Here is a 26,423-nt window from a genome sequence, read left to right as displayed (position 1 = left end):
CTGAGTCACATTCCATGGGTCCACAATCAAGTGGTGCAAGGTATAGCTTATTCCTTTGGGCAGGGTATGAACTCTTCAATTCTATACTGTCACTATCATTCCATTGTTTGCTGGATATTTGACACTATCTGTTATCTTATTTACTCAGATTTTTTTTTTCCTTCTGGGAGAGAAATGTATCCACATTTATTCACAAATCTCTTCTTTTAATGTATGGTAAATTTAATTTGAGTTAGGAAAGTTGTATTGAGCATGTATTATTTTTTCAGATATTCTTTTGGAGACACATATATTTTTTTTAAATTTTATTGTAAAGGTTATGTGCAGAGGGATTATAATTAGGTAAGGTAATGAGTATATTTCTTTTTGAACAGTGTTATCCCTCCCTCATTTTCTCCTGTTTCCCCACTAAATCCCTTTTCCCCGAGTTATAAAGTTTATTTCCAACACAGGGTCCAGTGAGTATTAGTGTTGCCTTGGTTCAACCTTTGTTCCACCAGTTCTGTGAGTCCCCTTACCTTCACCAAATCAGATAAACTTATATAAAAGTCAATGTGTACAGAAATTGAAAAGTGACAATAAGGAATAAACCAAAAGAGAAAAATAAAAGAAAGAAAAAATACTGTCAACAATACATTTAAAAGCCCTCTTGTTTAGATATATTGGAGTTAATTTCGATAAGTATCATTTTATATAGCCATACACACATAGCTGTTGACCGATTGTGATCCTTTGCTAGACATATCCTAGACATATTCTAGTTATTACAAATGAGGGAAATCATACAGCCTATGTTTCTTTTCATCTGACTTGCTTCACTTAATATGATTGTTTACAAGTCTTTCCATTTCCTTAGAAAGTGGCAATGGCATTCTTTCTGATGGAAGCATAAAATTCTATTGTACATATATATCCCACATTTTCTTCTTCCATTTACTTACTGAGTGGCATCTGGATTGATTCTGCATCTTAGCTACGGTAAACAATTCTACAATGAACATGGTCATGTTCGTAGCTTTAGTGCGGCCATGTTTGTGATTTTTTTGATACATGCCTAGGAGTATGATTGGGTCATAGGGAAGCTCTATGTTTAGCCTATTGAGAAACCTCCTTGGTTGAACAAGTTTGCATTCCCACCAACAGTATAGTAGCTTTCCCTTTTGGCCACATCCCCACCAGCATCTGTTATTATTAGTTTTCTTGATAATGGCCCTTCTAACTGGGGTGAGGTGGTACCTCAGTATTCTTTTGACTTGCACTTTTTTTTTAATGGCCAGAGATATTGAACATTTCTTCATGTGTTTATACATCTCTTTACAAATAAGACAATGAAGAATACCCCAAAGAGGACTATTGATTGATTGATTGATTGTCCTGGGGCTTGAACTCTGGGCCTGGGGGCTGACCTTGGGCCCTTCAGCTCAAGGCTAGTGCTCTACCACTTGATCCATAACACTACTTCCAGTTTTCTGGTGGTTAGTTGGTAATAAGAGTCTCATTGACTTTCCTGTCTAAGCTGGCTTTCAACTGTGCTTCTCAGATGTCAGCCACCTGGATAGCTTGGATCACAGGTGTGAGTCACCGGCACCTAGCAACTTAAAAAAAAATTTTTTTAAGATAGAGTGTCACTGTGTAGCCTGTTCTGGACTTAAATTTGCTATCTTTCTGCTTCAGTCTTTCAACTACTAGGATCACAGGTGTATTCTATCATACCAAGCTTAGAATGTTCTCTAGAACTCTATAAACTACCTGAGCTTCAATCTGAACCTACCACTTTCCATTTGGAAACCTTGGGCAATTATAGTTTTTGTGCTTCATAATTATAGTTTCTGTCTCAAAAGTAGCTTTGAGACTTATGTATTACATAATCAACACAGAATGTTTACATAAAGTAAACATATAAATATTATTTTATACATTCTTAGTTATCTGTGTTTTCTACCTCACAGTTATCCAAATTGGATAGTGACAGGAAAAAATATTTGTCAAGTGTGAAAATAACTTGAAACAATTGTCATGGAAATCAAATTGACACTAGAACACAATCTTAGTATTCTAATTACTCAACCATTACTCTTTAAATAGTTTTCTGTGTTTTAAACCTATGTAGAAATACTTTATGTAGCTTTAGTTGTATTGCTACATTGAGTGATTCCACACACCATTTTAAAAAATATATTTATCTTTTTCATCTTATATCATAAGAAGTTTTCAGTGTCTTTGGGAGGCAAGCACTCTTGCCACTAGGCCATATCCCCAGCCCCGTTTTCAGTGTCTTTGAACACTTGGAATCAATAGGTGATGCACAGGTTCAAGTTTTATGTTAAAATGTCTCAGCTTTTATCTACTCTCCCTTTCTGTTACCTTAATAAATTTCCTCTCTAATTACAATCAGTTTTGTTTATCATATCACCTTCTCACAAAATAATGAACATTGCTTCTGTTCTAAATGTGGTGACTAATTTCTTCATTTTAATTTTCCTTGTTTTCTTTTTTATAACTCTAGTAAGGAGTTCAGAACCTATTCAAGAGCAGCATTCTTTTAAATTTTAAATTAAGTCAGTAATTGGACTGAATTTATAGACTTGAGTGTCCTGCAATTACTCAATATCTTAATTCAGAAAATATTTTGTTTTAGTACACATGGTTAAAAAAATGTTTAGAAAAGCATTAGTCTCTTTCTTTTCTTGAGAAGTATATTTAAAATGCGTCCCTTACCTCTTGTCCATAGGGTTTTCAGTAAGCACCATATGCATGTTTATGGTTCTATTACATATAATATGGGAATTAAAATGAAAATAAGTACAAGTGCTTATTGAAAAGTTAATCGTGTTAATATATTCCAAAAGAGAAATAATTAAACTATTTAGAGGAAGGAAACTAATGGCATCACTTTAATTAAGCTTGCATTATATTTATCACTTTCTTGATTGTCAAGTCAGTGAGGGAAATTAGGTAGTCCTTATTTTGCATGGTTAGTTATTATAACCTATCAAGATAATATACTTTTCTTGGGAGACAATCAGTTGCTCATTCATCAAATATTCCTTAGATGCCTGTTATGTGCTATGATATGGTAAAGCCATTAAGGAAGCAGTGAATAAAAAGGATCAATTCCTACTCCAGTTAACACAGATTCACACAATACTGTCATGTACAGAGAGGAGGTAGATAAGAGTATCCAGTGTCTTAGAAATTGAAGTTGGTTTGGGAACCTGACACTCATGTTGAGATTTTAAGAGATTCCTAGGAGTTCACTAGCAAGTAGGCATTAACTAGACAGTTTAAAAAGAATTTTGGAAGTTACCTAGGTGCAATCTCTGATATAAATAGATTGACAAAAGAATAAAACTCTATGAAATTACTTGATAATGGAGGTAGATTGAATTTTATGTAGATATGTAGCTTGTAGATATGATAGACCTGCTCAAAGATTTTTAAGTAGGAAATTAATGTGATAATATGGACATTTGAGGGAAGTCACTGAATTGAAAACAGCAGTCACTGAATGGGAACAAAAATGGTCACTGGTGGCCATTTCGTATGCTGTTTAAGAATGCCTACTGAAAAATGGTGATACTTGGGAATTGCAACAATGGAATTTGTAGAATTTAGATTCATTTATCTTAGGAAATCCCTTATGCAAAGTAAAAGAGCAGCAGGATTGTGTGCTTGAATTTGAAGCACAAGGGAGTCTGGAGGATTACTACCAGCACCTATAAACCTATGGATCATCTACTGGAAAGGTCAGAAAATCAGACAAAAGCAGATTCAGAGAATACACAGTTTCAATATATTGAATCTGAGAGGCATATTGGTCATCCAAGTTGATACAAGAAATAGTTGAATATTTGGTACAAGTCATTGTATGCGTAAGTTTGAGAGATACATATTGCTAATGGTCTGTTTAGTGAAGAGGGTCTTTCAGTTTGTTATTCACATCCTATTGTGCAAAATGTTGGTTATTGTAATTAGAAGTAATTTGATATAAAATTTAGAAAGTTACTTTATTTTCTATAGTACAAAATTTAATTTTATATAGGTATATATCATGGCATCCCAGATTGATAAATAGACTAAGTTGAAACACTGCCTAGGGACATTTGAGTAACATTTTATTTCTACTATTTCTCAGCTAGAATGGAAACCAACTATTGACCTAACAGAGGTTGGAAATGGATAGGGACATTTTATTATTAGAAAGAGTAAGGAACATGATTACATAAATGACGAGGGAGCAAAACATGGTGTTGTAAAACACACGCGGTCAATAGTGTCCTTATGAAAGACACTAATAAACTTTTTTTTTTTTGCCATGTGCATTCTTCTGGCTTGCTGATCATCAAGGTCCCTTCATAATTTTCCTATCAAGAAGGGTTAGTGATCCGATCTGAGCTCTCTCTTCTATAAAACTGTTATAGCACTCTCTTCTTTATTAAGACAGCTGCTCTATTCCATAATGTTGAACCTAGAAGAGATTACATCTTTAGCTGTGGTGGCCATGGAATACTGCTTCATTCTTTGTATCTACTGTACATCTCAGTGAGAATATACATATATAATGCCTGTATGAACCAACTCCTTGAGAAGATACAATTTCACTTGGCCACCATTTTCTTGTTGGATTTGTCTACCACAGTGGTATTTCCTACATATCATTTGTCTCAAAGTTTCCTAGGGAATCTGTAATTTACATTTAGTTCTTTCTTTTTTTTCTTTTTTTTTTTTTTTGGCCAGTCCTGGGCCTTGGACTCAGGGCCTGAGCACTGTCCCTGGCTTCTTCCCGCTCAAGGCTAGCACTCTGCCACTTGAGCCACAGCGCCGCTTCTGGCCGTTTTCTGTATATGTGGTGCTGGGGAATCGAACCTAGGGCCTCGTGTATCCGAGGCAGGCACTCCTGCCACTAGGCTATATCCCCAGCCCTAGTTCTTTCTTAAGTCAGAAGAGTCTAGTGAATAAATTTGTTTCCTTCGTTCCCTCTCTCTCCTCTCGTTGGTCGTATTTTCTACCCTTTGAAGGAGCAGGCTTGCCATTTATTTTGTACTTCAAGCAACCTGTGCATCACCAATTGAGTAGATGTTTACCCTTCTACCTGAATGTAGTGGCAATAATGCCCAATATAAACAAATCTGTATGAATGTGTTTGACTCTTGTGTATATATATATGTATATATATATATATATGTTGAAAACATTACAAAAGAAATACCTATTTGAATCTTCACATTGTGTAATATAGAGCAGAGGAGAGTTCATTTGCACCTACAGAAAATTGAAGTTTAGTTTTCCTTAGTCAATTATGTCAGTCATCAAAATTCCAGCAGAGGTGGAATTAAATGAAAGAGAGGCTACACTTTCCCTTCTTTGATGACTCTAGTTCATCAAATACTTAGATTTGTATTTTTTAAAATTTATTGAATCCAATATAAATGGAGACAGGAATTAGCAGCTGGACTAACCACAGCTCTTTCTTTCTTGATGATGGATCTCTCCCTCCCCCTCCCAATTCCTCCTCTCCCTCTTCCTCCTTTGAAGTCTTTGAATGAAGATATCAGGACATCTGAGGAGTCATTGCTTATATCTAGGGAATATCCCCCAATACAGCAATTTGGTGGGGTAAAAACTTTTCCCTCAACTCTATCTGTGCATGTAATAGAATGAGTTCAAATATTTTATTTTGCATGTCATACTATTGCTTAAAAATAGTATGTTTCACTGTGCATTTGTTTTCCCTTAAAGTTTTGTATACTTTACCATGTTATTGGTGAAGCAGAAATGAACAGGAATCATTTTAGTGTATATATTTTTTCTCTTCATGGTTAAAGAAAGTGATGGCAACACTCATATGTTCCATATATTCAATTAATTGAACTAAAGATGTTGAATCTTAATTAGATTATTTGGTATTTTTCCAACCATATGTTTTGGATATATCCTCTTGGTTTTGTTATTGTAAGAATTCTTGAATTTTTACCATGATTTAAATTTCTCATTTTGAAAATTCAGCACATTTAAGTTTTATGTTAATCTATAAATATATATGTAACTTTCTGAGACTCGAATATTTCTAAATATCTTTTTATGCAATACTTTTTTCCAATCACAATTTTCTAAGCACCTTCAACATGTAAAGCTATACAGGTTGTGTCCTAGAATGAATAGTATCTGTCTTTCTATGTCATTGGAGGTTATAGTGCAGGAGAGGAACTGCCACACATAACCATAGAATGCTGTGGACATCACAGATGAGAATTGGCTGTGACCTTGAGACGTGGAAAGATTAACTGCACCTGCTGTGCATTTCCTCTCTGGGATCAGGCCCTCTATTTCCTATGTATCATGTCAGGAGACCACCTGACATGCCTGTATCGCTACTCTTTTAGCAAAACTCTAAATATATGTTATTGTTGATGATAGGTGAAATATTGAACAGCAGATCTCTGGAAATTATTCATCTTGCTTTACAAAAACTTTACTAATGAATAACTTTCAATCATATGCCATCTAGACTATAGTAATTACCATCCCACTCCTTGAGTCTGTAAATTTAATTAGTTTTGACATCTTATATAGTAGAATTGACACTGTCTTCCTATGCTTGGTTTATTTCACATAATCTTCTCTAGTCAAAATGTAGCTATGTTGTAACCTATTGTAGAACTTCCTTCTTTTTGAAGAATATTGCATTGTGTTCATATGACATATTTTATATGACATATTTTCTTTTCCTCCTGTTGATGGACATGTAAGTTGTTTCCATATCTTGGATGATAAGCCTGGAACTTCACTGAACATAGAACTAATGTCTCTTGATGTCCTAATTTATCATTATTAATAAAGACCGTAAGCAGGAGATTGCTGTATTATGTTGTAGTTCTATTTTGAGAAACATTTCCACCAAAAGTGAGCAAGATTTCTGACATTCTGGCTAGTATTTGTCTCTTGTTTTGTTTTGCTTAATAATTAGCATCATGACAGCAAGGAGGTAATCTATCATTCTAGTTTTGATTCACATTGTCTCATGATTAGTAACATCAGATAGTTTTTATATACTGGATGGCCACTTTCATGTCTTTTAGGAAAGCCAGTGGTGGTATGGCTGTTTTTGAAAAGCTTTTGCATCTTTCCTTTTGTAAAATTCAATTGTAAGCATTCCTTTTTTATTTTGAAGTTTATTTCCTGGATAGAGGACTAGGAAAATTTTCTCTACTAATGTGTGGCTTACTATTTCACCCTATCCCTCATTTCCTTTTCTATGACTGCATTTTTTTTTTTGCCAGTCCTGGAGTTTGAACTCAGGGCCTGGGCACTGTCCCTGGCTTCTTTTTGCTCAAGGCTGGCACTCTGCCACTTGAGCCACAGTACTACTTCTGGCCTTTTCTATATATATGGTGCTAAGGAATCGAATCCAGGGCTTCATATATGAGGCAAGTACTCTTGCCACTAGGCCATATTCCAAGCCCCTGTACACTGCATTTTTTATTGGACATCATTCAATTTGCTTATTTTTTATTTTTGTGTCTATGCCTTGGATTGTCATAGTTATGAAACTTTCATATGACCAGTGTCATAAAGTCTTTTTAATTTATTTGGATACTTTTTAGGTTAGACTGTGATTCTTAGTCATTGACATGTTTCAGTCTTTAAATTATTTTATGATAATGATGTAAGATTGATACTATACAAGCTTCTATATTCAGAAAACTGGATATCTAGGTTCCTCAACACTATTTGTTAAAGAGACTGTACTTTCCCTGGTGTAAATTCTTGGCAACCTTGTCAAAGAACTATGAATAGTGCCTTTGTATATTTGCTTGAGGACTCAATTGTCACACATACTTATGTCTTAATGACACGTCATTTGAGTGTTATAGCCTTGTAATGTACATTGAAATCTCTCATTTAAGTACAACCAGTTTTACTGTTCTTTCTCAAGATTGATTTAACTCTTTGTTCTCTATTGTTTTTTCATCTGAATCTTCATAGTTCTTATTTCTAGAAAAATGGTTGGGATATAGGTAAGTATGACAATGAACCTGAAGATAACTTTGGGTTGTATGGATGTTTTAACAATAGTAAGCCTTCCAATTCATGAAGCCTGATGTTACTTCATTTGCTTGTGTCTTTTATTGTTTTTTAATTTTTAAAGTACTTGTTTAGCTTCCTTATTTTTTTATTTTTTTTTTTTTTGGCCAGTCCTGGGCCTTGGACTCAGGGCCTGAGCGCTGTCCCTGGCTTCTTCCCGCTCAAGGCTAGCACTCTGCCACTTGAGCCACAGCGCCACTTCTGGCCGTTTTCTGTATATGTGGTGCTGGGGAATCGAACCTAGGGCCTCGTGTATCCGAGGCAGGCACTCTTGCCACTAGGCTATATCCCCAGCCCAGCTTCCTTATTTTTTTATTCCTGGATATCTGATTACCATTGTAAACAACCTTGCTTCTTTAGTTTTCTTATTCAGTTGTTCATTGTCAATACATAGAGACATAAAATATTTTTGTGTTAGCTTGTAAAACCTCTGAGATAGGACCATACCTCTTATTTTACATATCAGTACACTAATAATTTATTAATTATTTAATTTATTAAATAAATATTGAACATATCAATTTGTTAATTTACTTAGTTATGTATTCTTATTCTCCATTGGCAATAACTTTTATTTTTTTCTTCTTCTATTTCAGGGGTCAAATAGTTCAACAGCCTCTCCACCAGTTTCTACTCCTGTCACAGGACACAAGAGAATGGTCATCCCAAACCAACCCCCTCTAACAGCAACCAAAAAGTCTACCATGAAGCCACAGCCTGCACCCCAAACTGCACCCATCCCTGTGACTCCAATAGGAACACTGAAGCCCCAGCCTCAGCCCGTTCCAGCATCCTATACCACAGCATCCACACCTTCAAGGCCCACCTTCAATGTGCAGGTGAAATCAGCCCAGCCCAGCCCTCATTACATGGCTGGTCCTTCATCAGGACAGATGTATGGCCCAGGGCTCCAGGCCTATAATACTCAGCCAGTTCCTATGTCAGCACAGAGCCCACCTTCTTCAACCCGAGCTGGTATTGATTATGCATATATTCCACCACCTGAGCCTGCATATGGTTATGCCCCTAATCAAGGCCGCCATTATGAATCTTATTATGCAGCAGGTCCTGGTTATGGGGGAAGAAATGACTCTGACCCTGGCTATGGCCAACAAGGCCATCCCAATACCTGGAAGCAAGAACCCAGGTACAATCCTCCTGGCATAGGGAACCAGAATCCTACTGGGATGTATCCAGCCACAGGCATCAAGAAGACCTACATCACGGATCCTGTTTCTGCCCCCTGTGCACCGCCAATGCAGCCAAAGGTAAGAACTTACACAGTGCGTACTGTAATTCACATTCCCCAGACAGCACAGTTGAAAGCAAACTTGCACATGATTGAATTCCCAAGGAGGGAAAATTTGAGATGAACTGCTGCCAGCCTATGTTCATGTGAAAATCATCATAACTTAATCAATGCTGGTTCTGCTGTGACTGTTGGGGATAGAACAAAGTCAGTGAGAGGACAAGTGGGTCTTTTCATTGCTGTTTTTGAACTCAGTGCTTCATATTTGCTAGGCATTCACTCTACCACCTGACTCATGCCTTCAAACAACCCTTATCCCCTTTCTATATAGTTTATTCTTATCAGATAAGAAGGTCCCTGGCTTTTACATCAGGGCAGCCCCAAACTGCAATCCTCCTACCTCTGCCTCTCAAGTACTTGCATTGCATCATCACCCTCAGGGTGCAAGTCCATCTTTACTATTTCATGATTTGCTTCTGTTGTTTGACTTGCCTTGCCTTTTGTGCCAGTCAGGAGTGGTGCTCTGTCCCTTAGCTTTTTTTCTCAAGGCTGATGCTCTACCACTTGAGCCACAGTTACTTTTGGAATTTTGGAAATTAACTGGAGATATGATTCTCACTGTCTTTTCAAAATTTAAGTCTAGCTTAAAACTATGATGGTCAGTTCTCATCCTCCTGAGTGGCTGGATTACAGACATAGCCACCGTCACCTAGCTTTGTTTACTTATTGTTTTCACTATTTTTTGGTAGTTCTACAAAGGAGTTTGCATTTAATATGACAGTTTATGAGTATGATGTCATCCTTTCCATCACTCTACTGCTTTGTTTTAAAAGAAGATTTATACAAAATAACCAAGCAGCACAGACTTATGCTTTGTTAACATCATAGTAGATTTCCACCAGTCCTTCTTACCCTACAAAAAAGCTTGTTTAAGGAAATTCAGATTATTTAATGTTACCTCACTTTTGTACCGCAAAGATTATAGTACAACCTAAATTGTTGGCAATCTCTGTCGACATTTAAGTTTTCTGTTGCAATTGTACCTTGGCCAAAGAAACATGACTAAAAGGATTGCTGAATAATGTAATCAAGGGGAAGATATGTTCTCTGACTTGTTTGAGGGTGCTGTGAATCTACTTAGCAAGGCAGACATGAGAGAAAGCAAAAGCATACATAGAATAATTGGATGAGGAATATGGAGCTAAACTTTAAGTGCTGTGTTCTCTAGTTATGATGACGGGACTGACATTTGCTGTTCCATAGTTAGACCCGGCTGTTGATTGAGGAAGATGAATCAGTGCTAACTGCAAAGCCTTCATCTGCATTGTAGATGTTACGTCCATCCTTAATACTAGCATTTGGTCTGTTTTTACCAACCTTTAAGCGTGATTGGATGATTTTTTTTTCCTATTAACAGTGTTTGAACTCAAGGCCTATGGTATCATATTCTTGCTTGGTTTCCTTTCCAATTGAGCCATGCCTCCAGCCTGTGAAATGAAATTCTTCATAACCACTCACTACAAGTCATATAAAACCTTACTTTGTTTCCTGTTTGAATAAGGAAGTTTATTCAAGGTGATCCCTTCCATTATTACAGATTTTTAGATGTCTGTGGATTCCATGTCACTTTCTATATTTTTGAAATACTTGTTTTTCAACAGTGTCATGTGTTTCCACATCATATATAATTGTACATTTAGAAAATGAAAAATCAAATCATGTGCTTTTCACTGTGCTTAATAAAGGGTGTGGTTCAAGGTTGATATTTAGCCATCTGTGCTCTGAGAGAGGAGCAAACACTACTAGAGAAGCACAATATATTCTGAATGTGATGGGTACATCAGCTGATGAAAGAGTGGCTCTTTCACAGCTAGTCTTTGAGTAGAACACTGTTGAACGAAACTGCACCTGTGCCCTCATTGTCTCTCCATTGACTCTAGTTACCTTACTATGTGACCATTTGCTTGAGAAATGAGCTCCTCATTCATAGCCCAGTTCTCCCTTGACATCATTCTTTCAGCCCAGGAAAACCTCTGGGCTTCTCTATGTCACGCTTACAACCTCATAATAGGGAACTTTTATTATTTTCTTCCCAGATGTAAATGTTACTTTTGTGCCTTAAATCAGTGGTCCTCTATTACACTGAGAATTTCTGAGGGAATATGGCATTTTTTGGAAGACATAAAAGTGAGCGTCCTCTATATTTGAGATTGGTTACTTCAATTCTCCTATATTATCGTTCATAGAAAGCAAGAGAAGAAAAGTAGAAAGAAGATGAAAAGATGGGGAAGCCAGAAGGAAGGAGAGAGAGAGGGCAGAAGAGAAGAAAAGAAGGAGGGAAGAAAGGAAAGAGGAAGAGAGAGGCAGAGAGAATAAAGTAGGAAGGGAAGAATGAAGGGAGAAGGAATAAATCAGAACCTGCAATGCTTATGAGCTCAGGATTGTATTTGTGTTCATATAATGTGCTAAGCAGTGAATTTGCATGCTACAAACCATAATGTGTTTCCTGTACCATCTGAGCAGAGTTCCTTAAAAAAAATATTGTTATAAGCACATCTTTACAAGGAACAAATGTTCCCTTCTCACTGGAAATCCTCTTAAAGTTATAGAAGAATTTATAAAAGATTTATAAATCTAACACAAACTTAATATGTCTAGGTCGTTCAAGGAACTTTTGTCTGTGCATAATTTTCACATCCTGTGGGTTGGGATGCGTATTCTTTGCTATATTCAGATAAGGTGACTCAGCTAGCTCAGTGTCAGACCCAGGACTTGAAGTCCAGTTATGATTTTTACATCTACAGTGGCAAAGCAATTTTAGCACCTGTTTCCTTAGTATAAAGTAGGATCTAGGTCAGCGTTAGCACTGGTATGCTTACATATATTTATCACAAAGTGTCATAAAAGTACTGGTGCGGATCATTGGCTGATGGATCCCACTAGAATCGGGGTTGGGTTAAAGTTTTTTTAAATCATCTGATCTTCAAATTTCCACAGGAAATCCTTTAGCAATTACTCAGTAAATCTAACACAAAGTGTCTTTTTTTTCCAAAGTAAAAACAGATGATAGGTTTTCATTTGTATTTAGGGCTTGTTGACTACTTAATATTTCAGAGAAGAGGAATGATTAGGGTCCGTGACGAAAGGACTCCTAGATCTGCTTTTGCTCTTCAGAATAATCTTGAGAATATCGATGTGGTAACACTTAATCCATCTGTGATATCAGAATGTTTATATTTCTTTGTCATTTTATGTTTTGTTATCTTAAGTAGTTGTACAAAGGGGTCTTGATTCAATGTGCCAGTTTATGAGAACAATGCATGTTGATCAAGGTTTCCCCTCCCATCATTCTCCTGCATCTTTCCCACCCCTCCCAGCCCCTCATGTTATCCACTTCCATTTCATTCATTTACTAGAAGGGGATAGTTCTTGGATACACTCTAAGGAATTACTGGCATTGTAAAGAAAGCAATCTTTATGGTTCATCTTGTGCTAAATTTCCTTCAATTCGAGGACTAGAGTAGCCAAAAAAGAAGTGACAATTTGGATGGCAAGGAACTGGCTGTGGATATATGCCTGGGTCATTTGCTAAGGCCACATTCTCATGGTGTGTAAAAATGAGAATAAAAGAGATGGCTTGAGAAGGCCAGTTGCAATAATATTATATAATGTTTTGGACAAAATTTTTTCAGTTTCTAAAGCTCTTAGTGGACATCATAAAAATCCATGAGCATTAAGCTCAAGAAAACATTTTAAATGTCTTACTGATATGGGTTCAAACCTCACTAATGAGAATCCCTTACCTAAATGTAGTGTTAAATTCTTGCAAGAACCACACCAAGTGAATTCTGTTGAAGACTGTTCCTATGCTCTCCCCATATCAGTCCACGGGATCTGAGTGTGTTGTGGCTGTATAGCAGGAGCTCCACCGCACACAGCGTTATAATGGCCTACATTCATGTGGACATGGAAGTGAGTTCCTGCAATGTCAGTGTTAGAAGGGAAGCATCCATTCAGTCCCAGTAGTGAGGTTTTCCTCTTCCCTACTTTCCACATGTAATTTGTCCTGTGGTTCATATCAGCCAGCTATGCTGCAATACATCAAAATCTCCCATGGCTTTTGAATTATTTCTCCTTTCCTAGCATCTTTGCTTCTCAGTTCTCAAGTTATACTCCTAGTTAATACTCATCTCTGTGGCTTTGCTCACAGAGCTACTTACTTGAATGCTTTTTGTCTCCCTCAAGTAATTAAATTATTTGTACATCCAAATGAAGATATTTTCTCTTTATAAACTCTGGCTCTAGACAGGTGCCAGTGGCTCACACCTCTAATACTAGCTACTCAGGAGGCTGAGATCTGAGGTTTGCAGTTCAAAGCCAACCTAGGTAGCGCTGGTTTAAACTGAGACTTGTAATTAAGAGTCCTTAAGATATATGTATTTATATTGACAATAGTTTTTCTTTGTAACCTGGCTTTTGTTTTTGCTGTTGTTTGTTTGTTTGTTTTGTTTTGTTTGCCAGTACCAGGTTTAATCTCAGGACCTTATACTTGCTTGATTGCAGCCGGTGCTTTCCTACATGAGCTTTGCCTCCAATCTGGCTTTTGCTGAAAACTTGGAGATAGAGGCTTTCGGACTTTTCTGGAAGTGCTGGCTTTAACTGTGATTCTCTAGTTCTCATCTTTCTGTTAGTTGGGATTACAGACATGATTCCCTGGTGTTTGGCTCTAGCTTGATTTTTTTTTAATTCTTTTTTTGTATTAGCAGATATTTTGATTTTTGTTGTTGGTCAGTTTGTCACTTTTGTCTTCTATACTCTTGTACTTTTTTTTCCCTTAGATATTTTTTCCTTCCCTGTGATCTATATTCCCTTTTATATATAATTTTTTTATTTATATATCACTTCAAATTAGTTTTGTGTGATAGGGTATAAAGGTCAACATTCATTTTTTTTCCTCATTGGAATAGTCCACTTTTTCCAATTTTGTAAAACAATTCTATTCTCATCTTGAATTATCTAGATACTTTTGACAAAGGCTATTAACCCAATGTGAATAGGTTTGCCTGGACTCTATTCTGTTCCACTAGGTTTTATACTATCTTTAAATTGATACAAAATTATCCTGATGGACTTTTAGGTAGGTTTTGAAGTGAGACACAATAAATTCTCCATATATTACTCTCTTTCAAAATAAAATTTTGTTCAAAATACTTTTTATTTTACATTAAAATTACTAAAATTTCCATTAAAGTAGCTTATTTGTGGCTGCATGTGTTTTCTGTTCCACAAACATGGTATAGCTCTTAATTTACTTAATAATTCCACTAAGTGTATGGTACATCTCTTCCTTTGATTCCATTGTTGTTCTTAGTAATTTGTGATGATACGAATAGTTTGTTCAATTTAGTCCTAAGCATTTTGTGTTTTGAAATGCTATCATAAATGCTATTTTAAATTTCACTCCATAATTATTTGGTATTAACACATACCAATACAATTGTCTTTTACATTGACTTTGTGTCCTGGGCCCTTGTTAGGTTCATTAGTTCTCCTTGCTTAAGATTTCTTAGGGCTTTCTACTTCATTGTTTTTATCTGCAACCCAGTTATGGACTCAACTATTTAACAACTGTTTGTCCTTCTTTTGTGATTGAAGAAGTAATCATGTTCTATAAAGATGTAGGATGTAAAGTAGAAAAATATTATAAGAAACCTTCATTCTTTGCTTCCCTAACTAGTCTAGAAGCAACAGCCAGTGCATTAAGCCATATCTTCATACATAAGGAAGCAAGACCTAAAGAGAAAAATAAATAGTAACTGGAAAATTTGAGCACAAAACTATGCTTCTATCTATACCATATCATCTTTCTTACACTAAGAATAGTTCAAGACAGATGAGTTTATAAGTAAATGACCTTTAAAAGTGTAATCATGGGGCTGGGGATATAGCCTAGCGGCAAGAGTGCCTGCCTCGGATACACGAGGCCCTAGGTTCCATTCCCCAGCACCACATATACAGAAAACGGCCAGAAGCGGCGCTGTGGCTCAAGTGGCAGAGTGCTAGCCTTGAGCGGGAAGAAGCCAGGGACAGTGCTCAGGCCCTGAGTCCAAGGCCCAGGACTGGCAAAAAAAAAAAAAGTGTAATCATAACCCCTGCAAAATGAACCAATTTCGTTACTATATGCCTCCATTCTCAGTTGTGTAATACTTTGTGATCATGGAACGTGGGACAAGAGTTCTTTGTTCCATGTCTTAGCTGCTCTTGTATAAAGGCTTGTCCTTAGTGTTTGCCATGATTTTGACCTCTCCTTACAATCTTTCTCCTTCCATGTGGGAAATATTATTATAAGGATAGATGTCTTGTTCACTAAGAAATGTGTGTATCATTGTTTATTTGCTTAATATTTCCCATCGATTTAGATGTTTAAATATATCCCATATCTCTAATGTTTCTAAGAGTAAATATCTCAAGATAATAAATGAATCATTTTAACCAGTGATTCTGGCAATAGATGATATGTGTGTGTGTATGTGTGTGCGTGCGTGTGTGTGTTTCCAAAGTAAGAGCTAATTTCTATATCTTAGTATATTTGTTTTGTTTCATTTCAATTTCATACAGAACAACTACCTGACTTAGTGATAAATCCTTTTGGGAATCTCATTTCTTTCTTGGCCAACTGCAAACACTCCTCTTCTATCTCAGAGGAGAGGACTAAAGTTGTTCCCTTCCACAGCAAGCAGATGTTTTCCTGTTATTGATGCGTAGTGATGAGTGGTGAATATAAAACACTTTGAAATGACTTTTATGCACATTAGGAATTTTCCCATAGTAAAAGTCAACCTTTTAGCTACTACAAAAAATTCTAAAAGTGCCATTGTCCTAGAAACAGATTCACTGGTTATTTTAAATGTGTGATTTTCTGAAAGATGGAAAATCCAAGTTTTAGAAATACTCTTAGCAAATACTATGGTGTTTGCTCTAGTTCATCCTTGGAATTCAAGGAATGTTCCTTGAAAAAATAGGACTTGTTTTATTTCAGGAGGTTGCTTACTTAAAATAACATCTTGAAATGTGCAATAATAACATGTACCATTTTTACCATACCTTATAAAATTTACCAAGCTCTTTCATATATAGTGAGAACTCCACAATATGTTCAGAGGCAAGTTCTCTAGTACTCTACCAATATTGAATGCCAGAAGGAATTTAAGTTTGCTCACTGAGACCCCTCTGTGTGCCATTTGCTGCCATTCCTGGCTGTCTGTGTTTATGCGTGTTAGGTCGTTATACAATTCTTCAGACATGAAATATTCCTTGTCCCAAATGTTTATAGAAAAAAACCCGAAGAGTTATATTTCTAGTCCTTAATATTTAAAAATTCAAAATTCAGTCAATATATTAAGAGTAAACTGAAACAGAATCTAAATCCAAATTCAAAACAGTAGGCCCATTTTTATTTATTCTTCATAAATATTTGTTATATATCTTCAAATGTAGATATCTTACTGTGTATATGTGCTAGCCCTGGGTCTTGAACTCAGGGCCTAGGCACTATCTCAGATTGTTTTCCCCCCTCAGGCAGGGCTAGTGCTCTCTCCTATGCCTAACTTTTTGGTTGTTAATTAGAGATAAGAGTCTTATAGATGTTCCTGACTGGCATGAGTTCAAAGCTGGACCCTTAAATTTCATCCTCCTGAGAAACTAGGATTATAGGTGTGAGCTGCTGGCAACCAGCTGCATACATTTTGTGATATCTATTTAAAAGATTATTGTAAAGTGAAAGGATAAACTCTAGGTGTGCCAGTTGGATTTTTTAATGGAGTTAGTAGCTTATATTTTTGTGGAAAATGCATGTAGTCTTTAAGATGGGATAGAATTACTTTAAGTGATATAGAAATAAGACTTCTATAACAAATGCCAGAGATGGTTAGCTTATAAAAGAAATGTCTTCCAGCTCACAACATTAGAGCTTTTGGATCCTTTGAACTTGTGATGAGGCAACAGTGACTGGTAACAATTGGTGGAACAGAGCTGATCATTTAGATCCCAGAATATGTAGAGACAAAAAAAAAAAAAAAAAAAAAAAAGGGAGAGACTAGTGTTCTCACAAACACCTTCAGGGACCTGACCCACCCTTAAAGGTTCCATTTCCTCCCATGATCCTGCCTTTAACATAAGGGCCTTTGAAGGATACTTCCAATCCAAATTACAGCAGAAGATGTTTATAGGTGTTATGAGAGGAAAATTTAGTTTGATCCTTCGGCCCATTCATTCAAACAGCACACATTTACTTGTCTGTCTAGGAGGCATTTGATTTTGGTGGTTTCTGCAAGAACAGGAAAATGAGGACTTGAGGCAATCTGGTCAATTTGCTGCTTGTTGTCTAAAATCCCCCCCCCTCCCTCCCAGGTTTTGTAAATAGTATTTGACTGGAATACAGGCAGCCTCACTAATCTGTATACTCAATGACCACTTTCACACTGTAAGGGGAGAAGTGCACCAGAAACTAAGGCCTGTAAAACTACAAACATAATCTTTATGTCTGCTTGAAGGATTTTCTGACCTCTTATCTAAAACATGGTAATTACTTTGCAAACATTAAATTGTGTATAAAATTTATTGAACGAACTTGCTGTTTCTCCTCATCCAATAGATCTTGAAAGTCCAGCTGGAGAGCATTGTAACAATCCCTAGAATTCTCAGAAAGGAGTAAAAAATACAAAAAACACAATTAGTAATTAACTGCAACACAAGTGCTAGAACTCTCCTATTTCTTATAACTGTGTAAACTTCTATTTGACTTTCCAGATTTTTCCTTCCCTCCTTTTATCCTCTCCCTCCCTTCCCCCCTCTTTATGGTGTTCTCTTTCTATATTGCTGGGGTTTGAATTCAGGGCCTGTGCTCAAGACACTTCACCACTTGAGTCACAGCTCCATTTCATACTTTTTGGTAATTAATTGAGATGAGAATCTCATTGACTTTTCTACCAGAGCTGGCTTCAATCCATGATCCTCAGATCTCAGCCTCTCCTGTGTAGCTAGGATTATAGGCTTAAGTCACAGGTAATTGGCAGAGTCTATTTTTCAAACCCTGTGTTATCCCACGAGGCTGTTGAGATATGCTCTAGATTGAAATATTACAATTTGATTTGAACTGTAGGAGCATCTTGATTGGTAAACTGGGATGGTAAATTTATTTTTGACATGTGGAGGCTGAATTTTCAATGATAGCATCTTAATACTTCTGGACATGCACAGTTAAAAACAACTAGATCTGAAGGTCAAGAATGCTTTTTCCAACAGATTTGTATAACAACACGGCAGCCCTGATAGCTGTGGCCCAAGTATGCTGGGGTCTCCAAAACCCATGTGAAATGTAGAACGGGACAAGACCTTGGAAGAACACCCTCTACCACCTTTTCCTCTCCAAATTAAATAAGATTTGAGGAGAGGCAGAAAAAGATGTGATAAGAAGATTGTTAAAGTAGAATTACACAGCTAGGTTTACAGTTATGATCCACCAGTGCTCAGCTTGATGGTTAATCTTGATTGTCAAATTGATTGGAAGGACCTAGAAGATTAGTAAGATACACCTTTGGGTAGGTTGTCTGATGGTGTTTCCACCATCAGAGGGGGAGATTCACCTTAAATATGGGCAACAGCATCCTTTAGGCTGGATGCACAGATGAACTAAACGAGTATAGGAGAAAGCCAGGATGTTGTTTGCTCTTTTGCCTGGCCACCATTATATGAGCTGCTCTACTCTACCAAGCCATTCTGCCATGTTTACAGAAACCTCTGAAACAGTGAGCTAAAATAATTCTTTCTGCCCTTAAGGTGATTTTTTTTAATGTCAGGTGTGGTCTCACCTTGATGCAGATCTGACTAATACAGTCCAGATCTTAGAGGACATATAAGAAATTTCCCGGGGCTGGGGATATAGCCTAGTGGCAAGAGTGCCTGCCTCGGTATACCCGAGGCCCTAGGTTCGATTCCCCAGCACCACATATACAGAAAACGGCCAGAAGCGGCGCTGTGACTCAAGTGGCAGAGTGCTAGCCTTGAGCGGGAAGAAGCCAGGGACAGTGCTTAGGCCCTGAGTCCAAGGCCCAGGACTGGCCAAAAAAAAAAAAAAAAAAAAAAAAAAAGAAATTTCCCTTCTTTTTTACTTAATTAAATGGAAATCCATTGAACTATGTCTAGCAAAGAAGTGATAAGCTCTGATTTTTATCTTAAGATGATTCTCACCAATGTGTAAGATTGGTACAGATAATGGAAGATTTATTAAGCTCTAATATACTTTTTGTTTCCCTTAGAAGTAGTAAAAGAACTTATGAACTTTTTGTTTAGATCAAAATGCTTTGCATGAAGAAATGTAAAGATGTGGACCTAGCTGGTCATGCTAGTTACATGCCTATAATCCTGGCAAGACAATCACAAATTCAAGATCACCCTTTGCTACATGCTACGTAGTAGGACTCCACCAAATAGGTACATTAAACAAACAAATAAATAAAATGAAGACCTTTAATGGACATACACACTAACAAGTAAAGGTATAGACTACTCTACTGCTAAACAGCTCTTCAAAGTTTGTCAGTTATCTACCTCAATATATTTCTGGGATTCAGCCCTAGCATAGTGAAGGGGTGGTGTATTTGTTGAATGATAGTGCAAATGCAAAGTACCTTCTCTCACAAGTGGCAGGAAGTATTTTTGAAGATAAGTCATTTATAGAAATAATAAAGGTAAATTCAGCCATGAACTTGGAGTTCTATGTTTTAAAAAACATTCAAACTTTAATTACTTATCTAAAGAAGACAGAGCACACCAAGAGTGTGTGTGTTTGTGTATGTGTGTGTATATATATGTGTGTGTGTGTATATACATATATATATATATATATTAGCATGTTAGTAGTCAGAAACTTGAGTACTAGACTGCTGGGTATAGTGTGGGTCTTTGTCAGGTATGAAGCTCTTTTCTGCTTCTGTTTCTTATTATGGACACGATTGGTTAGCAATAGCATTTCCTCTAAGCCACCTGGGATCCGTCTGAACTTCTAATCCCATCACTACTAATGATGATGAACCCAACAGAAGGTATTAGGTATCTGGTCTTCAGGACTTCCTGTTCAGCCCAAGGGTCACTGGTCTTGACACTTTGGGTTTTCCTTCTCTGTTACATTTGCCAACTTACTCTTAATCTTCAATTGACTTTTTTGTATAAATGGCCCAATAGAAGAACTCCTTTGTAGAACTAATACTGTGATATTTCAAGGGCTTTCTTTATAGTGCTTGAGCTGTTTAAATAGCAATTATATCTGACCAAAAACATATATTGTTGAACCATATCACTTATGTCATTAGCACAATTTATAATGCACAGTAGCATTTTGTAGTAGTTATAAAGGAAAAAAATGTTGGATAAATGTTTGTTTTCATGTTTAATTTTACTATATTGCTATAGGACTATTTCTGTGTTGATTTTAATATGGGATTTGTACTATGCAAGTGCCACTTTTCTAGATGCAAAAAGACATAACAAAATGAATGAAAAGCATCCTCAAAAAACTTTAATAAAAGATTTAATAAGAGATTTAAGTTGATGATACTGGCTTCTACATACTTGTAGGTCCTTATTCATAAATGTGAAGACTTTTAATAAAAAAACTAGCAACTCCTCTCCACTTTTCCCTAGTGATCATGGTTGGACAAATAACTCAGAACAGATAAGAACTAAAAGGTGTTAAAAGAACTTTCCTCTCAAGTGGAGTTAGGATTTATCTATGAGATGTTTTCACTTGCATTGATTTGATAATTGCTTCAAAGTACATATACAGATTCTGGTTTTTCACTTTGTGAGAAAGGGAGACACAAGTTTTCTTTCCCTGGCCACTTGTCCCTAGCTCATGTATGCCTTTTTGCAAAAGGAAGTTAAGAAAACTCACTGATAAGCAGAAAAACAGCTTTAAACATTAAACAGTTCTACTCTGCAGTATCTCTGTGTGTGTGTGTGTGTGTGTGTGTGTGTGTGTGTGTGTGCAATATTGCCTGTGTGTGTGTTTGTGTTGGGGGGGTGATATGGAAGTAGGGCTTCAACCTGGGGTTGGCCTCTACCATTTGGGCTACACTTCCACCTCTGGCCTTTTGGTGGTCAATAGGCAATAAGATTCTCATGGGCTTTTCTGCTTGAGCTAGCTTCAAACCATGGTCCTCAGACCTCAGCCTCCTTGAGCTGTCAAAATTTCAGGTGTGAGCCACTGACACCTGACTTTTCTGATCTGTTAAATTGCTGAGGATATTCCTTTTTTACATGAGGCCGTATAGGAGTGATTGTATGATGGAAAAGCTTCCTGATTAGTTCTTTTTCTAATAGAAGATAGATCATCTCTTTATTTTTTATCTTTGTCAGCAGTGAATCAAGTGACAGGCTAAGGGTGTCATTGCTGAAATGAAATAAAGAATGAAGCAGAATGACAGAGAGCAGAATCTAGCCAGCAACCTTGAACCTCATAGAGGAAAGTATTACTGAGCTATGATAGTAGACAAGCTGGAATTCTCTTCAGCTCCAAAGCTCATTGTCATCACAGGTTGCCCAGGTTATAAGGGACTACTTGTAACACAGCCAACCCTCATCAGTAAGTTTTTCTACATAATGTCATTTCTCTCATTGGTATGAATGTCTTGCCAAACATCGGGAGTGTAACATTTTTTATACATTTGCATGGATATTTTTTTTAATTACTGAGGAATAGATTCTCACATGTAAGAAGAAAAGAAATGTTAAAAATCTCATGTAAACTCCAAGCCATTTCTATGTGAAATTTAGACTCAGTTGAAGAAAATGAATGGTACATTTACTAATCACATTCCCCATTGATGCAAAAACAAATCTGGCTTGAGAGTGAATTAAACAAATGATTAGCCAAAAACTGTCATTCCAGCAACCTTTGGGTAGAACATTGAGTTGCATTTCTGCAGGAGAAATGCCAAGTGAACGAGCCTAGGCCAAGTTTGTTTGGAAAGCTTCATTTCTGAACCTGATTGTGTGAAAAGTCCAGGACTGTTCATCCTTCTGGGATAGTTCTGTGAGTTCTAGTACCAAGCTATTTGTAGACTCAAGCTCAAACATGCTGAGGTGTGCTTGATTGCTTACTTCCCTCCCTGCCTCCTTCACTTTCCCCCTTCTCTGTCCTTCTCTTCCTCCTATCCCTCTTTCCCCCTCCCTTTTCCTTTTCTTTTCTCATCCTTTTTCCTTCCTAATGTCCTTTCTTCATTCCTTTTATCTCTCCACTTCATTTTTCTTCCATTTTTTTCTTTCTATATATATTCTATATATTTTGTTTGCAAAGGACCTTTTCCTTTAGCAAAAGTTATGGGGTAAAGACAATGCCATTGTTTTCCATATAGCCTTTGAGTATTAGCATTTCCTAGTTTCTTCTAGAAAATTACAAGTTCAGTTTTCTGTTTTGAGTATTACCTAATTAAAAAGTGATTAAAAATCAAAGAAATGGAAATAGCCTTCTCAATAATTTTCTGAATAATAGTCATTAACCTAAGATTATGTATTTACTAATGAGAAATTCATATAACTTTAGACTGTTAGGCATGAAATAATGAAGCTGCCTCTGCTTTTCTATGATGCCATCCTACTCATTCACAAGAAATGTAAGAACTGAATAACATTCAAGCCCTTGAACTGACAAGCAAAACAAAACAAAAGAATTTGTTGTCCATGACCTAACAGCATTCTACCTTAAAACTACTCTTAAATCTAATTTTAAGGAACTGGAGATAATTCTATGTCCACATTCATGGATACTTTATCATTATATTTGATAAAATAACTGAAAAAAGAATCATTTGGGATGCTCAGAGAAAGAATTCAAATGATGACACATTTTGGAGAATATAAATTATTTACCTAAGTTGAAATAGCTTATAGATTATCGATCCTTGTTCCTTTTCTATAATACAAAATAAAATGTATGCAGTGTAAAATAAATCACAGCTCCCAATTGTTTTACTTACTGCATGTGCACATGTAGTTGCTTAGCATTTAGATTGAAAGATGAGAAGTTAAACAGGAAACTGAACAAAACGTTTGAGCTGATATTTCAGAATTCTTTAGTGTTCTGCCTGAGAAGCATTGATAAGGTTGTACATACTTAAAAATCCAAGAAAGATTTTGATTAAATGATTCAATTCTATTAATCATTTGGTATTTACTTAAGTATAAATATATATGTAAAAGAGCAGCATTTGCAAAAAAACACATATAAAACATAAGAGAATTATGTTGTTCTTGGCTATTATAGTTGATGCACTAAACAATGATGAGAGAGCTTTCTTTATTAGAGAAAGAGAGAAAAAATGTATATGCATGTGCATATTTGTGTGTGGATGTGCATTTAGAGTTTAACATGCATTCAGAGACCTAAATCTTTGACATTTGTAACATTGAAGAGGACTTATTTTAAACATACAAACTTATTAACAGAAAATTATTGCAGTTGTTTTCTAGAGTTGAGTCAGATAACGTATACAAGGAAAATTTATTTTCTCACAGTTCTAGAAGCTGAGAGGTCTGAGATCAAGTTACTAGCAGAGTTAGTTCTACAAAGCTCTCCCTTATTGTCTTCTAGATGACTAGCCTTTTGCTTTGTTTCTCCAGAGCTTCCCTTTGTCATTGTCCGCATCTTGTCACCTCGTTTATAAGGATGCCAATTATAGACATTAATAAGGTCTATCCTGCTGATTTTATTTTAACTCAATAGCCTTTTCAAAGTCCCTTTATTCAAGCATTGTCACCATTGTACTGGGGATAGCTCAGTATTAGGGGAAGAAAGTCATGATATACCACAAAAATCTCAAAATCTAGAAAAATGAGTACAAGTTCGTACAACCATATTTTTAATTATGCTTTATCTAGAGAATAGGAAAATAATTTCAGTCTTCTAGCATGGTGGATAGAAGTTGTCACAAGCATTAAAGGTTGGGAAAACATCCTTAAATATGTACAACTTTATGTTTATAATGTCATAAAATTTGAGAAGATGACTGAAAAACTTGGAGAAATTTCCATCATGCCTTATTTATTTATAAGCTGTTTAAAAAAACTTGTACTATTAGTCTAAGTTCATAAGCTGATACAATCTACTCTGTCCAATTCAAGTCATAAAAGAAATCACCTCAACTGTGAATTTATTATTATTTCTAGTCTATTATGGAGCACATACCAAATACAAGGACATAGTTCTGTTTGCATCATTGAGAACCAAGTTGTTTTCTATGCATATACTTTTACACATCTACACATTAATAGAATTATTAGCAGCTTTTATTTCTGTCTCCACACATTTGATTTCTGGTTATCACTCATATGAGAACAATGTGCACGCTAAGTTTTGCAGAACACATTCAATGTCATATGACTTCTGACTCCACATGTCACTGAGCTGGGAGGGGAATGAGACCCAAGTCATTAAAATTCCAGTAACTCATTTCTAGACTCAATGTAGTGACTACAAACCATGTATAAGTATCTCACTATACTGAGGCAAATGCATCCCAGAACCGCATTTTCAACCAAGCCAGAGAACCATTCAAAGTACCTTGAGAATGTGATCAAAGATAGAAATAGTGGAAAGAAACCAATAGACCAATAGAAGTAAGGGCCATTAAAGCTTTATTTACTTCTTTCTCAATTCTTGTTTGTTCCACAGAATTTTTTCTGGTACTCATTCTGGGTACTTGCTCAGAAATGATTGCTGATTTCCTTAGTGCTTCCCTCCCTCCTTGTACTTTTCTCTTAAACATTTATGTTGTAAGTACCATATTGTTGATGCTTTATTGAGGAATAAAAGGCAATATGATTCTGTTGACAGAACAAGGTAGAAAGTGGTTAAAGATCAATATCTCGCCCAAATTCAAATGATTTAGGATTCAAGTCCAGTTCAAGGAAGCCTTTATACAAAAGTAGCATTTGGTCAGACCTAAAGTATACCAGAGATTGGGATTTAGAGAATGAGGTAGGGAAGGGTGGCTGGTGCAAAAGACGGTGACATTTCTATACGTTATCATCTTCATTCATAGCACGTGTATATTTGGTTACTTGACCAGGATAATTGTGAAACAAATAGAAATAATAGAAACTCAAAGTTTGCCGACTGTCTCCGTGTTGGTGGGTGATGTCCCCCAATAGTTTTGTCTTTTTCAGGGTGCAAGTTTCAGAACATCTAATGGGATATTGCACTGAATTTTTGTCACAACATTGGGCAACTTAAGTCTTAACCATTTAGGATGGACTTAAGCACTAAAAATCTCATGCGTAAATAATGGAAAAACAGATTTGCTAGCCCTTCTGTTAACTTGCTTCTCTTTTCTCTGTCCAACCCATCCCTAACTGTCCTACACATTTGTTCTTTCCTACTTTTGTAGTTTTCTATTCCTTACTTGTTCCTGTGTTTTATTTGCTTATTCTAATGACTCCATTCCTCCGTAAAACTCAGCCTATGCCTGTCCTTCTGAGCTTTTTCCTTGGCCAGGGGAAAAGAGTCTACCATAGTGTCTCAGCTACATGTAATCTGAAGTAAGTAGGCTTTGTGTCACAAAATGTTATCTGGTAACAGAACTAGTCAGGATACTAAGGAGTTCAGACTTTGAACATTTTTTCCTAGTCAGAAATATCTGCTAGCTGTTATATAGTCCTTACAGGTAAGATATTATTGCCATTGTACTTGAGGACAGGGGACTGCATAAGAAAATACACATCTGTTGACTAATATACACCCCCCAATTTAAGCAAACTGAGCTGCCTCACCTCCTATTGCTCTGCTAAAACACTATTCATTTGCACAGATCTTGAAAATCCTGTTGGGTTGGTGTGAGTTCCATGTCTGTTCTCATGTAATTTGGACAGAAAACACAGGATAAGCAGTTACAGATATACCTGCCGTTGTACGGTTTAATGGAAGCAGAGATCTTCTTATACACATTAGTACCATGATTCTGGTAAAATTGGCTATCTATCAAGAGTTTTTAGAAGTAATAATAGGAAAGGAAAAAAAAACAGCTCCTGTATTTAC

The 26,423-nt window shown here is 36.3% G+C and overlaps 1 protein-coding gene across 8 annotated transcripts in view; it reads left to right on the top strand.

The window, feature by feature from the left end:
* The window catches only part of LOC125351882 (LIM domain containing preferred translocation partner in lipoma), a 645,466-nt gene that overhangs the window by 389,196 nt on the left and 229,847 nt on the right, over nt 1–26,423 (top strand). For all 8 annotated transcript variants that reach the window (XM_048346968.1, XM_048346963.1, XM_048346966.1 and 5 more), the window contains one exon: nt 8,682–9,353. In XM_048346968.1, coding sequence (XP_048202925.1) covers nt 8,682–9,353 — 672 coding nt within the window. The remainder of the gene's footprint in view (nt 1–8,681; nt 9,354–26,423) is intronic.

This window comes from Perognathus longimembris, chromosome 5, assembly GCF_023159225.1.
Source record: "Perognathus longimembris pacificus isolate PPM17 chromosome 5, ASM2315922v1, whole genome shotgun sequence".
NCBI classification, from domain to species: Eukaryota; Metazoa; Chordata; class Mammalia; order Rodentia; family Heteromyidae; genus Perognathus; species Perognathus longimembris.
The sequence above is the reverse complement of the archived record's forward strand: the minus strand, read 5'-3'. Positions and strand labels throughout refer to the sequence as shown.